Source organism: Oncorhynchus clarkii, chromosome 7 (genome assembly GCF_045791955.1).
Source record: "Oncorhynchus clarkii lewisi isolate Uvic-CL-2024 chromosome 7, UVic_Ocla_1.0, whole genome shotgun sequence".
Classification (NCBI taxonomy): Eukaryota; Metazoa; Chordata; class Actinopteri; order Salmoniformes; family Salmonidae; genus Oncorhynchus; species Oncorhynchus clarkii.
The window spans coordinates 13,279,306-13,295,509 of NC_092153.1; the positions used below are offsets into that span (position 1 = coordinate 13,279,306).

A 16,204-nucleotide genomic window follows, 5' to 3' on the forward strand; every position below is an offset into this window, starting at 1 on the left:
GATAGGACACGGTTTTGATCTGAGAATCCTTCGGGAGAATACATACACACACACTACCGTTCAAAAGTTTGGGGTCACTTAGAAATGTCCTTGTTTTGAAAGAGAGCACATTTTTTGTCCATTAAAATAACATAAAATTGATCAGAAATACAGTGTAGACATTGTTAATGTTGTAAATGACTATTGTAGCTGGAAACTGCTGATATTTAATGGAATATCTACATAGGCATACAGAGGCCCATTATCAGCAACCATCACTCCTGTGTTTCAATAGCATGTTGTGTTTGCTAAGCCAAGTTTATAATTTTAATAGGCTAATTGATCATTAGAAAACCATTTTGCAATTATGTTAGCACAGCTGAAAACTGTTGTTCTGATTAAAGAAGCAATAAAACTGGCCTTCTTTAGACTAGGTGAGTATCTGGAGTTCAATTACAGGCTCAAAATGGCTAGGATCAAATAATTGTCTTCTGAAGCTCATCAGTCTATACTTGTTCTGAGAAACGAAGGCAATCCCATGTTTACAAACACCACGGGATCAAGTGTCCGTACCCATTGAATGCAGTGATCACAATATAGTGGCTATATCCAGGAAAGCCAAAGTTCCAACAGCTGGGCCTAAAATAGTGTATAAGAGATTTAGCTGTGGATGATGTTCCAATTATTGATGAACACACACTTGTTAAGAAACTGACTTAAGGCTCCATGGTATAATGAGGAATTGAAAAACCCTATGGTTGAACGAGATGGTGCAAAAGGAGTGGCTAATAAGTCTGGCTGCACATCTGACTGGCTGCCTTACTGCAAATGAAGAAATGTGACTAAACTCAACACAAAGAAGAAGAAACTGTATTATGAAGTCAAGATCAAAAATATAAAGAATGAAGGAATAACTAAATGAATTTATGGGCAGAAAGACAAATTCAACTCCATCTTTCATCGAATCAGATGGCTTAGTCATCACAAAACCATTTAATTTAGCCAATTATTTTTTATCATTACTTCATTGGCAAAGTGGGCAAACTTAGGTAGGAAATGCCAACAACGAACAGTGAGCCATCATATTCATGCATAAAAAAAAACAAATAATGAAAGAAAAGCATTGGAAGTTTGAATTTTGTAAAGTTAGTGTGGGAGAGGTTAATTTTTTTTTAAATCGATCAATAATGACAAACCTCATGGCATTGACAACTTCGGTGGAAAGCTACTGAGGATGGTAGCGGACTCTATAGCCACTCCTATCTGTCACATCTTTAATCTGAGCCTAGAGGAAAGTCTCTGTTCTCAGGCCTGGAGGGAAACAAAATAATTCCGCTACCCAACAGTGGTAAAGCGGTCTTATAAGCTTGCTGCAAGCTCTTAGCAAACTGTTGGAAAAAATTTGTGTTTTGACCAAAAACTATGCTATTTCTCTGTAAACAAAATAACAACAGACTTTCAGCATGCTTATAGAGAAGGAAACTCAACATGTACTGCACTGACAAATGATAATATGAAGATTGTGGGAGCTGTACTGTTAGATTTCAGTGCTGCCTTTGATATTATTGACCATAAACTGTTGTTGCACCTCAGCTCAGCTTTCAACCTCCTCTCTAAATCCACGATATGGCAAGCTAATATATAACAAGGCTTTCTTTAATGGAAGCTTCTCTAATGTCAAACATGTAAAGTGTGGTGTACCGCAGGGCAGCTCTCTAGGCCCTCTTTTTTTGAAAATCCCAAATTGTTTGCATAGTTAATTTACACAAGTTCTGACACACACTTATCCCACCAGACATGCCACCAGGGGTCTTTTCACTGTCCCCAAATCCAAGAAAACGTACAGTGTTATATATAGCCATTATTGCATGGAACTCCATGCCATCTCATATTGCTCAAATAAACAGCAAACCCGTTTAAGAAAAAAATAGACAAAGCAACACCTCACAGCACAACGCCTCTCCCCTATTTGACCTAGATAGTTTGTATATGCATTGATATGAAGGCTACGGACTTTAAATTATTTTTTTTTTTTAAGTAGTTCTATCCTTGAGCTGTTCTTGTCTATTAATGTTCTGTATTATGTCATGTTTCAAGTTGTGTGGCCCCCAGGAAGATTAGCTTCTGCTTTTGCAACAGCTAATGGGGAGGCTAATGAAATCCCAAAATACCACTGCGGTCCAACTCATCCCAAACCATCTCAATTGGGTTGAGGTCAGGTGATTATGGAGGCCAGGTCATCTGATGCAGCACTCCATCATTCTCCTTCTTGGTCAAATATCCCTTACACAGCCTGGAGGTGTGTTGGGTCATTGTCCTGTTGAAAAACAAATGATAGTCCCACTAAGTGCAAACCAGATGGGATGGCATATTGCTGCAGAATGCTGTTGTAGCCATGCTTGTGTGTCACCAGAAAAGCACCCCCACACCATCACACCTTCTCCTCCATGATTCATGGTGGGAGCCACACATGCGGAGATCATCCGTTCACCTACTCTGCATCTCACAAAGTCAGAGCGGTTGGAACAAAAAATCTCAAAATTTGGACTCTGACCAAAGGACAGATTCCCACTGGTCTAATTTCCATTGCTCGTGTTTCTTGGCCCAAGCAAGTCTCTTATTGGTGTCCTTTAGCAGTGGTTTCTTTGCAGAAATCCAACCATAAAGGCCTGATTCACGCAGTCTCCTCTGAACAGTTGATGTTGAGATGTGTCTGCTACTTGAACACTAAAGCATTTATTTGGGCTGCAATCTGAATTATCCTCTGCAGCAGAGGTAACTGTGGGTCTTCCTTTCCTGTGGCGGTCCTCATGAGAGCCAGTTTCATCATAGCTCTTGATGGTTTATGCGACTGTACTTGAAGAAACTTTCAAAGTTCTTGAAATGTTCCGAATTGACTGACCTTCATGTCTTAAAGTAATGATGGACTGTCGTTTCTCGTTGCTTATTTGAGCTGTTCTTGCCATAATATGGACTTGTTTTTTTATCTATCTTCTGTATACCCACCCTACCTTGTTACAACACAACTGATTGGCTCAAACACATTAAGAAATTCCACAAATGAGCTTTTAACAAGGCACACGTGTTAATTGAAATGCATTCCAGGTGACTACCCCGTGAAGCTGGTTGAGAGAATGACAAGAGTGTGTTAGCTATGATCCCTTATTGATGCCACTTGTTAAATCCACTTCAATCAATATAGATGAAGGGGAGGAGACAGGTTAAAGAAGGATTTTTAAGCCTTGGGACAATTGAGACAGATTGTCTATGTTTGCCATTCAGAGGGTGAATGGGAAAGACGAAAGATTGAAGTGCCTTTGAACAGGGTATGGTAGTAGGTGCCAGGCACAGTGGTTTGTGTCAAGAACTGCAACGCTGCTGGGTTTTTCCACACAACAGTTTCCTGTGTGTTTCAAGAATATTCCACCACACAAAGGACATCCAGCTAACTTGACACAAATGTGGGAAGCATTGGCGTCAACATGGGCCAGCATCCCTATGGAAAGCTTTCGACACCTTGTAGAGTGCCCCGAAGAATTGCCCCGAAGAACTGAGGTGCAAGCCAATATTAGGAAGGTGTTCTTAATGTTTTGTACACTCAGTGTATATCACACAATATAAACTGGGTGGTTCGAGACCTGAATGCTGAAAACTGTGGTATATCACGGGTATGACAAAACATATTTTTACTGCTCTAATTATGTTGGTATCCAGTTTATAATAGCAATAAGGCACCTTGGGGGTTTGTGGTATATGATCAATAAACCACGGCTAAGGGTTGTATCCAGGCACTCCACATTGCGTTTTGCATAAGAACAGCTTTTAGCCGTGGTATATACCATACCCCCTCAAGCATTATTGCTTAATTATACCATATAACAGTGTACCACAGGCATTTCTCCCCTTACTTGACATGGGGTGCATTTCAATAGTCTGAAGTATCTTCTAATCTTCTCTCGTTTATCTACATTGATGTGAAATAAACAAACAAAAGCCTGCATCCCCTGTGGGTGTCCCAGACCAGGACTGAAGAACATTAGTAGTGATGGAGGAGAGGAGACAAGGAGAAGAAGGCAATTGTATTGAGATTCACCCACAGAAAGAAGAGTGCAGTCTTCCCCCTGGGATCTCGCAGTGATTTATGAAAGGGCATAAGCAATACCCGCTTACGCTGAGTCAGACTACACTCTGCACACCTCACTGCATTCAGCACGGTTGTCATGACAACAAAACAAAAGGCAGCCAGAGGACAGATAATAGGTGTGTGCGTTTCATCACTCAAGAGGATGTCTCAACAATGTGCGTCCGAAATACTGAGATAGCCTACTCATGGCCAGTGTAAAGTTAGGCCAACTCCGTTTGAGATTTAGGATTCCAATGGTTCGCCATGTTGGCACCTAGCGTTCTAACACAGTTTACATTCTAGCAAGAATCTTACAACATTATTGTCATGGAGTGTTTGACGCCAACATGAAGGATAACCTAGCTGCTGAAACAAACTCTCAGAGAGAGAGAGAGTGAGTGTGAGGGAGAGGGTGGGGGTGAGTATAACTTGTGACTGTTAATCCTTAGTGCTGAGCGTGACGGTATTACCTCCATTCCTCCCAGAACAGAACAGACAGACTGATGCCAGGAGCTTGTCACTTTGATCACAGTCCATAGCAGGAGACTAGTCAGTGGACTGCATCGCTCACAGCCTTGCACATCATGTAGAGCAGATGGGATTCCCTATTCCTGTTTTCTTCATGCAAGAGAATGTCTGTTCTACTCTATCCATTTCTATCTGGATGTTTGGTATGCTTGCAGTCACCCCTGAAAAAGCCCCAGCGCACAACGCAGGACAGTGAACCCAAGAAAATAATTTTCCTATCCCACTCACTGACTACAAGCAAGAAAGGAGCCCCCTCTCTACCCAACCCCGCTCTACCCACCCAGACCTGTTCAGAAAACTGCATTTCCCATGAAGCTGTGAAGTAAACACAGTATAAGTAGTATCTTTGTCTCTGTATTGTTGGAAAAGGACCCGTAAGTAAGCATTTCACTGTTACACCTGTTATTTATCACATGCTTCGTAAACAACATTTGATTTGATTAATGCAACTTTAATAACAACCCATCAATCAGAATTAAACAAGAATTAGGCTAAATGTCTCTGGACAGGCAACTGCATGAGTCCATAATGGAAGGGATAATCCTGATTCAGACACGCCACAACATGCTCAACCAGGAAATAAAAGGCTACTAGCCTACTTTATAAACATACCACGAAGCCTACGGATATGAGGAGCGATTGGATGAAACCAAGGGGCCTGGATGTAGCCTAGGCCCAGTTGAACACAATTCACAGACTTGGGTTCATTATCGGACATCTAGTAACAGACTAGGGGCCTACAGTATGTAATATTTGACAAATAAACTTTTTTTCCCTGGATGTGTGTTTTGTCCTATATTTATATTTGATTTATTTTTAATCCCAGCCCCTGTGCCCGCAGGAGGCCTTTTGGTAGGCCGTCATTGTAAATAAGAATTTGTTCTTAACTGACCTGCCTAGCTAAATAAAGGTTAAATAAATATATTTTTAAAAATAAGGAGGAATGCTTTTAGCCTTTCCTAAAGGGAGTGGTTGTATTTCTTGTCATGGGCCTAGAACAGCAAGGTTGTTGTCCTGTACTGACACTAGAGCTGGGACGATAAACTGAAAATGATCGACACTGACCACTTATCGTGAACATTTTGCTGATATCGGTCATTACATAAATAACCTATAGGGTGCTACTAGAGAAATGGGAATTATGAAAATTATATAAGTTTGTTAATATGGGTTATTGTTTATAGGACAAATGATAGCTACAACATTCAAAGTAGTTGTAGTAGTTTTAAGGGTAATAAAAAATAATAACTGTGGTACACATTAAATGTTATAAACGTATCGTTAAATGTATTGTTATCGTGATAATTCAATGAATTTAGCTTGATATGGATTTTTGGCAATATCGCCCAGTGCTAACCGACACCCTGGTATTACAATTAAATAAACTTACCTCATCTAACCAACACCCTGGTATTACATTAGGCATATTAAATAAACTAACCTCATTTAACCGACACCCTGGTATTACAATAGGCATATTAAATAAACTAACCTCATCTAACCGACACCCTGGTATTACAATAGGCATATGAATAAACTAACCTCATTTAACCGACACCCTGGTATTACAATAGGCATACCAAATAAACTAACCAACACCCTGGTATTACAATAGGCATATGAATAAACTAACCGACACCCTGGTTTTACAATAGGCATATGAATAAACTAACCGACACCCTGGTATTACAATAGGCATATTAAATAAACTAACCGACGCCCTGGTATTACAATAGGCATATTAATAAACTAACCGACACCCTGGTATTACAATAGGCATATTAAATAAACTAACCGACACCCTGGTATTACAATAGGCATATTAATAAACTAACCTACACCCTGGTATTACAATAGGCTTATTAAATAAACTAACCCGACACCCTGGTATTACAATAGGCATATAAAAGAAACTAACCGACACCCTGGTATTACAATAGGCATATTAATAAACTAACCGACACCCTGGCATTACAATAGGCATATTAATAAACTAACCGACACCCTGGTATTACAATAGGCATATTAAATAAACTAACCTCATCTAACCGACACCCTGGTATTACAATAGGCATATTAAATAAACTAACCTCATCTAACCGACACCCTGGTATTACAATAGGCATATTAAATAAACTAACCTCATCTAACTGACACCCTGGTACTACAATAGGCATACCAAATAAACTAACCTCATCTAACCGACACCCTGGTATTACAATAGGCATACCAAATAAACTAACCAACACCCTGGTAATACAATAGGCATATTAATAAACTAACTGACACCCTGGTATTACAATAGGCATATTAAATAAACTAACCTCATCTAACCGACACCCTGGTACTACAATAGGCATATTAATAAACTAACCGACACCCTGGTATTACAATAGGCATATTAAATAAACTAACCTCATCTAACCGACACCCTGGTATTACAATAGGCATATTAAATAAACTAACCTCATCTAACTGACACCCTGGTACTACAATAGGCATACCAAATAAACTAACCTCATCTAACCGACACCCTGGTATTACAATAGGCATACCAAATAAACTAACCAACACCCTGGTAATACAATAGGCATATTAATAAACTAACTGACACCCTGGTATTACAATAGGCATATTAAATAAACTAACCTCATCTAACCGACACCCTGGTACTACAATAGGCATATTAATAAACTAACCGACACCCTGGTATTACAATAGGCATATTAAATAAACTAACCTCATCTAACCGACACCCTGGTATTACAATAGGCATATTAAATAAACTAACCTCATCTAACTGACACCCTGGTACTACAATAGGCATACCAAATAAACTAACCTCATCTAACCGACACCCTGGTATTACAATAGGCATACCAAATAAACTAACCAACACCCTGGTAATACAATAGGCTTATTAAGGCTAGTCTAGCTTAGGGGTGTTTTTGCATATTTGTTTCTTTCCTTGGGTCCAGCTCCGCCCCTTTTCCTGCTCCCCCCATTACCGTGTGTTTATCAAATAAACCTTGAGTTTGACGGTAGATTTCAGTTGTCCTGGTTATTACATTCACACTTTTACTTTGTCACAATTATAATTTACATGAGTTATGTTACGGGTCTCATTACCATCCCCTCTAGACTGTCGGGCCAAAAGGGATTCGTAACACCCTGGTACTACAATAGGCATATTAATAAACTAACCGACACCCTGGTATTACAATAGGCATATTAAATAAACTAACCTCATCTAACCGACACCCTGGTATTACAATAGGCATATTAAATAAACTAACCTCATCTAACCGACACCCTGGTATTACAATAGGCATATTAAATAAACTAACCTCATCTAACAGACACCCTGGTATTACAATAGGCATATTAAATAAACTAACCTCATCTAACCGACACCCTGGTATTACATAGCATATTACATTAACCTCATCTAACCGACACCCTGGTATTACATAGCATATTACATTAACCTCATCTAACAATACCCTGGTATTACATAGCATATTACATTAACCTCATCTAACAATACCCTGGTATTACATAGCATATTACTTTAACCTCATCTAACAATACCCTGGTATTACATAGCATATTACATTAACCTCATCTAACAATACCCTGGTATTACATAGCATATTACATTAACCTCATCTAACAATACCCTGGTATTACATAGCATATTACATTAACCTCATCTAACTGACACCCTGGTATTACATAGCATATTAAATTAAACTCATCTCACCAAATATCTAGCATTGGTTGATTAGATGTGAAACTGGAAAATAGTTGATCTACAGCCAGATAGGTTAGCTGACAACGTCACGAAAATAATGCACTAACTCTTTTTGACTCTATGCATACAAGCTGGACTCTACCCACACAGACACTCCAACACATACACACTCACAGGCACACCGTCGCCAAACACACACTCATCACATATCATCTATCCTGTTAACAAGTCACTTTACCCCTAGCTATAAGTACATATCTACCTCGAATCCCTCGTACCCCTAAACATCGGCTCGGTACTGGTACCCCATGTATATAGCCAAGCCATCATTGCTCATTGTGGATTGATTCCTTGTGTCACAATTTTTTCTATTCTGCATTGTTGGGAAGGCCCCGTAAGCATTTCACTGTTAGTCTACACCTGTTGTTTACTTTGCATGTGACAATAAAAATATAAGTTTACATGTCAACAATCCATTGATTCAAAGCCAACCCCGCCTGTTTTGCTCCATGGTTGCGAATGCATCGATTTATTTGCTAAACAAGCTATAGGGAGTCATTTATGGAGCTATATGGAGTCATTTATAAATCATGAGAATGGTTACGGTAGTAGGAAAGAGACTGAAGCAGGAGAGAGGAGAGGTACTGCCCTTCACAGGGCCTGACATGATTCCATCTCCATCAGTCAAGATGGAGTCCAGTCCCAGAGCTCCATGAACAAACACACACAACCTCATCACAGACGCGAGACAGAAAGAATACAGACGGAACAACTCAGAACTCTGACTGAATGCAAACGGAACCCAGACAAAACAGACTGATAGAACACTCCAATGGGTTGTTCTATTTCAGGAGATGTTCTGCAGCCATTTTGCCTGTTATCTTTATCATCATTCTGGCCTCTAATCACCCCTAACCACAGATAGAGGGTCAGATATTTTCCAACCCCTAATGGTGAAGGCTATGATTGGGGGTAGGGTAACCTGGTCCTAGATCTGTGGTTAGAGCCAACACACAGTACATGGCGCTGCCGCTGAAATAAAACTCCCATAAGGCCTAGAGTTACCTAAAGGGGCACTGAGCATCATGACAGTCCCTGCACTGACTACATCACTGATGACATAAGCCTATGCAGCTTGTCAGACATGTCATAGGGTACTCTTTAAAAAAATGGTGAGACACAATCTAACCTATGTGAGGTGCAGTCTGGGTGACAGTTGTTTATGCCTGGTCTAAGATTGTGAATGTTGGTAGCCAATCTGACACTTTCAAAACATACATTTACATCACACATCCTGTCTAATGACACGGATTGTCTGATTTAAAAATATGAAGGCACAAATAATTATGCATTAAAGCTGGAGAACACCAAACTAGTCTGGCTGGATAAATACATAAATTAATGAATAATAACAAAACAAGGAGCCAAACTACAAATGTAACATGGTAGGTCAAGGTCCAATGTCTTTAAATTAAGTAATTATTTATAAGAAGAACATTTCGACGAAGTTGTTACTGTAGGCCTAATAGAGAATGACAGCTGGCGAGACAGAATAGCAGCCTATGCGACGGCCTCTCTCCGTCTTCACTGTTCATTGGTGTTCCTATCCGACTGCACGGAAAGCAAAGCTCTGCTAGCGCTAAAGCAAAACAAACCCTGTACAAACAAAGCCAGACTTGACACATTCGATGCGTGACATTACGCTTACGCACTCTACTTGTCCTGTGTGTTAAAAGACCATAAAACATGTTTAGGGAAGAGCGTTCCCGGATGAAGGCTTCACATGACATGTAGATTAATGTAGACACGCAGAAATAAAACAAATAAGACATGTGCGAATATGTCAACTATGGGATACACCCGTTTGGGCTTTTAAACTCCCTTTAACAGAATGGATCGGACCGTTTTAGCAGCTAATGGTTTTACAGAGAAGCAGCTAAACAGATGGGCAATGGCTGCATTTAAGTGGCAAGATTGTTTCAAACTTGAATCGATTGAATACAATGTTAAGGGCAGCATCAATTTGAAACATTTGAACAATAATTGTGGGGTAAAATTGCCTAACTTTACCTAGCTAGCTATCTCGTAAGGATCTAATAAATTCCGAATACTTACGGTGCAAGAGTCTATTTAGTATTTTTTCTCTCGGATGTCTTTGCTGCTGTCTCGATTCTCAATGTAACCGAGCAGCTTTTTCTGGTCACGCCAGCGGTGTGTTGTATGCTGGGCAAAACGTCAGAGGAATATGTGTATGTGCGAATTAAAATGTACGGAATCTTTTAAGAAGGCAGTGCAGAATTCCATTTGGTCTGATTCGTTATGAGCCACAGTCCCGGGATAGGCGGCGCACACTGAATATTTATCTACCAGCCAATTGGTCCTTTCCCCTGTGACGTTGAGGGATTTTCATATCCGGATCACAATTGTTTTTTAGATTTCATGAATAATAGCAGCTATGCTCTAGAAAAACATGCTCGAACAATGTTTTGATTATGTCTGTGTTTCTTTGTGTACAAATGATTTATAAATGGGAAAAAGTCAATTTGACCCTTAAACCGGTGAAACAAGATGGCCCTACTGTAGGTCTATCAGTTACAGCTCACAAAACAGTATTCACCAAACCTCCGTGAACGCTGGAAATCACGCTTCTAGAGCTGAGCAACTAGAGGTGAATAATAATATTTTCTAGTAATATACACTCAATTAAATATTTCATAAAATATTTTTGGTAGAAGCCTAACTTGAGTTGTGCGTGGTGTTTTCTATTCATATACTGTACTGTTTTTATTTTGTGTTATGTCAAAATCACAAACAGATTGAAAATATGAAACAATTTCAACATGTCTAGGCTGTGAGAGTGAAACTCGACATTAAAATAAGACAGTAGCTGCAACGTTAAATGATTTAAAACAAACTAACGACCACACATTGAGCAATGATTGACTACATCATTTAATGATATCTGATGGTTTTATAATGAGAAAAACAAACAGTTATTGGATTAAAGCAAATTATGTTTGACTTTGTTCAGCGACTTTAATAATACACCTCAGAGATACATATTTACACATATACATAGATATGAATGCATATCATTAATTATATAACATCTGTATCAATACTTGTTACCGTAGGAAAATAAAGAACAAAATAATGCGGCAATGTGCTGCATAACAATGTGACACACAGGAACAACATTGTAATCTCACTGGGTGCAAATCGAAAAAGATATACAGTAGAACAATAAGTTATAAAAACAGTTATAACTAAAACGGTTATAACCAAAACAGTTTAAAACCTAACCTATTGCGCGTGCTGAAATTTGAGACAACCATCATTCTTTCAGCACACGACGTATAGTTAGTTAGTTATATTCCATCTTCGGTTTTCAGTGTACAGACTGCATTCTCAAATGAGCAAAATGATGACATTTCTATTAATATGTGTCGTCTCAGGAGTTGAGAAATTACCATGGAAACATGCTCCGCCAACCAATTAATAAAATATCTTTGATATACTTAAACCCACGAAAACATATCCATGGCCTTCATACACAACATACACATTAAATGAAAAATACGAGGTATAGGATAATAAAATCTGTACACATCTTTCTCAAATAAATGAACTTGATACACGTTGATTAACGCATACAAATATTTCCTTTTAAGTTTATACTCTCTGGTACAGTACACAGTTATTTCAACACCAATTGACCTGACATTAATCTTTTTATGGGAATCTCAATCTTCAGGGGATTTCTGTGTAGTGTATAGGATTTCACTTTGAGCCAAGAGAAAATGATTCAAAAGAACATCCTGAGCACTGTTATTGTTGAAGTATCTATGATATCTGACCGTCCTGTAATATCGCCCCTGCCTAAAGGAACACCTGGTAGTTTAAAGCCCAGCTCTCTCAGATCACTGGGAACAAAGCCAAGAGTTCACTAATAGCCCAGACAGCACAGGTGGAGGAAGGAGAAACAGGGAGGGAGAGGGACTGGAAATGTACTGGAGGGCCTCTGGACAAAGCCATAGATATACATAGTTGACCAAACTCAAAAAGTAATTCATGACAATTCCATTCTAATTTTGCATTCTTGCTAGAATGTGATTGTCTCGACACTTTTACAGTTTAGTTTGTCTTGGGGGATCCAGTAGAAACATATGAAATATAAATCCATCATCTATTTTTAAAGTCACTCAGGAGAGGACTGAGGACATACTGAGGAGGTTGACTGCCTGACACAGAGAAACATTATGACACAACTGGTTACCAGAGTCCACAGGAGAGAGACTGAGGGGTCTGTTTGTTTGTCTGTTGAAGTGTTGAGTTCAGTAGACGAGCTCCTGGCTCCATATCACTGTCACCTTGTTGGAGTGGGAGGAGCGGGACCGCGCTAGGCTAACAAAGCCCGCCTGTGTGTGTGAATGGAGCGGGTGTGTCCTTCCTTGTTCATCTCTGTCAAACAGGTAGGGGAGAGGCCTGAACTTCCTGTTCTCAATGTGTGCTAGCCCTCAATCACAGTAAAAGACTAGGACACTACCTCTTATCCCTGAGAGTAGAGTATGTCCAGAGGAAAGCAGTCCTTCATTACCTTCCCTTCACATTGACAGATAAGCAGCTATTAGACTGCTTTCTGCTACATTCCAGGCAGCCTCCACTTCAGTATGAGAGTGAAGTATCTATGGACTGTAATGAAAACTAACGTGTGCAAGCATTTCACTGTAAAGGCTACACCAGTTGTATTCGGCACATGTGATAAATACAATTTGATTTGATTTGAACAGTAGTAGAGGGGAAAAGTGCACGTGTCGTTTGAACAGCCAACCACTGGGTGGCGCTGTAGCTGTGTCTCAGGGCTTAGAGGGGGCGGGACTTTAGGGCTTGATGTCAGAGAAACTTGTGTAGGTTTCACTGCAGCTGGAGGAGGTGCTGAGGTTGCCAGTTACACTGCCCTCTGTAACACAACAAAACACACACAAGTTAGTTTCCATTAGAGTCCACAGATACTTCTAAAACAAACTAAAATACAGACACACTCCTGTCACTTTTCAAAATAGCTATTTAGGTTGCAAGATACAGTTCCCTCTTGCACAAACCGAGAGAGAGAGACTGAAGAGAAAGAGGCAGACAGACAGACAGATGGAGCCAGTGTACCTGAGCTGCAGAGGGACTGCGAGGACTTGGACTCTGTGATGAGGGTGAGAAGGTTGGCTGCTGCTACCCAGCCATCTTTGTTGCTCCCCAAGTTTCTAACAAACCACTGTCCGTCATCTCCCTCTTTAATGAGCTGCACCATGTCTCCACTCTTTACTGACAGGTCCTGAGGCCCTCCTTTCTCCTTCTCATAGTCCGCCACCACTGTGAACCTGTCGCCGACAGCCTGGGGTCACAGGGTAAAGGGCAAAGTTCATATGTTTGCGTCCAGTGTGTCATGTGTTGCTAGGGAATAACAAGTAACTTTCATAACATGTTGTAGACATGTTGGTGACCATGACTCACCAGCTTCCTGCCTCCCTCATCCTCAGGGTCAGAGTTCATGGGGTCCTCTGCGCTGGAGTACCCATCCTGCACTTCTGGCACGTCCATGGAGAAAGAGGCCTTGTTCCAACCTAGGGGGAGGAGGAGAGTAATAGAATTCAGCAAACTCGGTTTGCTATCTAGATTAAGATTTAGCAGTGGCACCAAAAATTCCAAGACACATCCAAGATAGATTGCAATTTAGAGAACGTTATTGTCATGGAATGTTTGATCCCAACATGGAGGATAGTTTGTCAAACTAGAGAAAGGGAGTGAAACTCAAGAGGAAAGGAAGAGTGGACACTAACACAATCATACACAAGACAAGGTGATATATACAGTGATAGGTGACGTTGACAGAGTACACTGTAAATCCTCAAACAGAACCACAAGAACCAGATTAGAACCCGAAAAACATGATTGAATAACCAAGAAGAACAGACGTGGAGTCCTAGCATCCAGTGAGACCTAGATCAATGCATTGTGATCCGTCAGAAACACAGACACACAGCAACCAACACGACAACACATGCTACAGAGAGAGACACACAGTTTGCCTTACAGTAAACAAACGACCCAAATCAGTATTTTCCGGCTGTGAATATCACACAGATATTCAACAGCAAATCTCAGAGAGAAGATTTGTCTGTGATTGTGGAACAAGCCAGTGATTTGTGACTATGTGTTGGGGGGGGGCATTCTGTATGTGGAAGAAGAAGAGCAGGATCCAGGCCAACCACACAGTGCAGCAGCGTGTTCCTCCCAGACATGTTGTCACACTACCTCTCCTTTTGGCCTGTAAGAGACTAGAGGTGCTGAGCCACTTGGCCCTGCTCAGAGTGATGTGAGGAGTCTGACCAGGCTCTGAGGAGAAGAAGCAGTAGCAGTCAGCAACGTCGTCCAGATGAACGCTGTGTCTGACACTCAGGTGACTTTGAAGTACACAGGTGTAGGTTGACTCATCCATCAAACTGTCTTACAAAGGCCTTTGAGGCCAACAAGGCATGTCATAGATTTTTCACTTGTTTAAATCAAGACATTGTTGTATGCATCTTCTGTGTCAACGATCATCAGATTTGAATGATCTTATCTGGGTCATCTCCATGTTGCAGTCCCTCGTCAGTCCAGTGTCTTTAGCTAGACAGTACCAATGCACTCAGCGGGCCCCGGTGGCTGAATGTCTTACATTGATCTACCACAATTCATTCCCTCTCCAGTTTACTCTGCTTGCATGATGGTCACACATAGATATATTTTGGGATGATGGGGAGTTGACATGGTGCTGAGATGACTACAGTGAGGGAGGGTCAGGATGGATGGATGACTACAGGGAGGGAGGGTCAGGGTGGCTGGATGACTACAGTGAGGGAGGGTCAGGATGGATGGATGACTACAGTGACGGAGGGTCAGGGTGGCTGGATGACTACAGTGACGGAGGGTCAGGGTGGCTGGATGACTACAGTGAGGGAGGGTCAGGGTGGCTGGATGACTACAGTGACGGAGGGTCAGGGTGGCTGGATGACTACAGTGAGGGAGGGTCAGGGTGGCTGGATGACTACAGTGAGGGAGGGTCAGGATGGATGGATGACTACAGTGACGGAGGCTCAGGATGGATGGATGACTACAGTGAGGCAGGGTCAGGATGGCTGGATGACTACAGTGAGGCAGGGTCAGGATGGCTGGATGACTACAGTGAGGCAGGGTCAGGATGGCTGGATGACTACAGTGAGGGAGGGTCAGGATGGCTGGATGACTACAGTGACGGAGGCTCAGGATGGCTGGATGACTACAGTGAGGGAGGGTCAGGATGGCTGGATGACTACAGTGACGGAGGCTCAGGATGGCTGGATGACTACAGTGACGGAGGCTCAGGATGGATGACTACTGTGAGGGAGGCTCAGGATGGCTGGATGACTACAGTGAGGGAGGGTCAGGATGGCTGGATGACTACAGTGAGGCAGGGTCAGGATGGCTGGATGACTACAGTGACGGAGGGTCAGGGTGGCTGGATGACTACAGTGAGGGAGGGTCAGAATGGCTGGATGACTACAGTGACGGAGGCTCAGGATGGATGACTACAGTGAGGCAGGGTTAGGATGGATGACTACAGTGAGGCAGGGTCAGGAGCGCTGGATGACTACAGCGAGGCAGGGTCAGGATGGCTGGATGACTACAGTGAGGGAGGGTCAGGATGGCTGGATGACTACAGTGAGGCAGGATCAGGATGGCTGGATGACTACAGTGAGGCAGGGTCAGGATGGATGGATGACTACAGTGAGGCAGGGTCAGGATGGATG

The 16,204-nt window shown here is 41.5% G+C and overlaps 2 protein-coding genes across 2 annotated transcripts in view; both read right to left on the bottom strand.

The window, feature by feature from the left end:
• The window catches only part of LOC139412916 (calcium binding protein 39-like), a 17,041-nt gene extending 6,304 nt beyond the window's left edge, over positions 1–10,737 (bottom strand). The window contains exon 1 of the mRNA XM_071159786.1: positions 10,500–10,737. The gene's annotated coding sequence lies outside the window, so the exon portion shown is untranslated. The remainder of the gene's footprint in view (positions 1–10,499) is intronic.
• A 581-nt stretch (positions 10,738–11,318) lies between these two features.
• The window catches only part of LOC139412917 (guanine nucleotide exchange factor DBS-like), a 62,322-nt gene continuing 57,436 nt past the window's right edge, over positions 11,319–16,204 (bottom strand). The window contains exons 26-29 of the mRNA XM_071159787.1: positions 14,691–14,771; positions 13,890–13,999; positions 13,545–13,770; positions 11,319–13,344 (exon numbers count right to left, since the gene is read on the bottom strand). Of these exons, the coding sequence (XP_071015888.1) occupies positions 13,265–13,344; positions 13,545–13,770; positions 13,890–13,999; positions 14,691–14,771 (497 nt within the window). The 3' untranslated portion in view covers positions 11,319–13,264. The remainder of the gene's footprint in view (positions 13,345–13,544; positions 13,771–13,889; positions 14,000–14,690; positions 14,772–16,204) is intronic.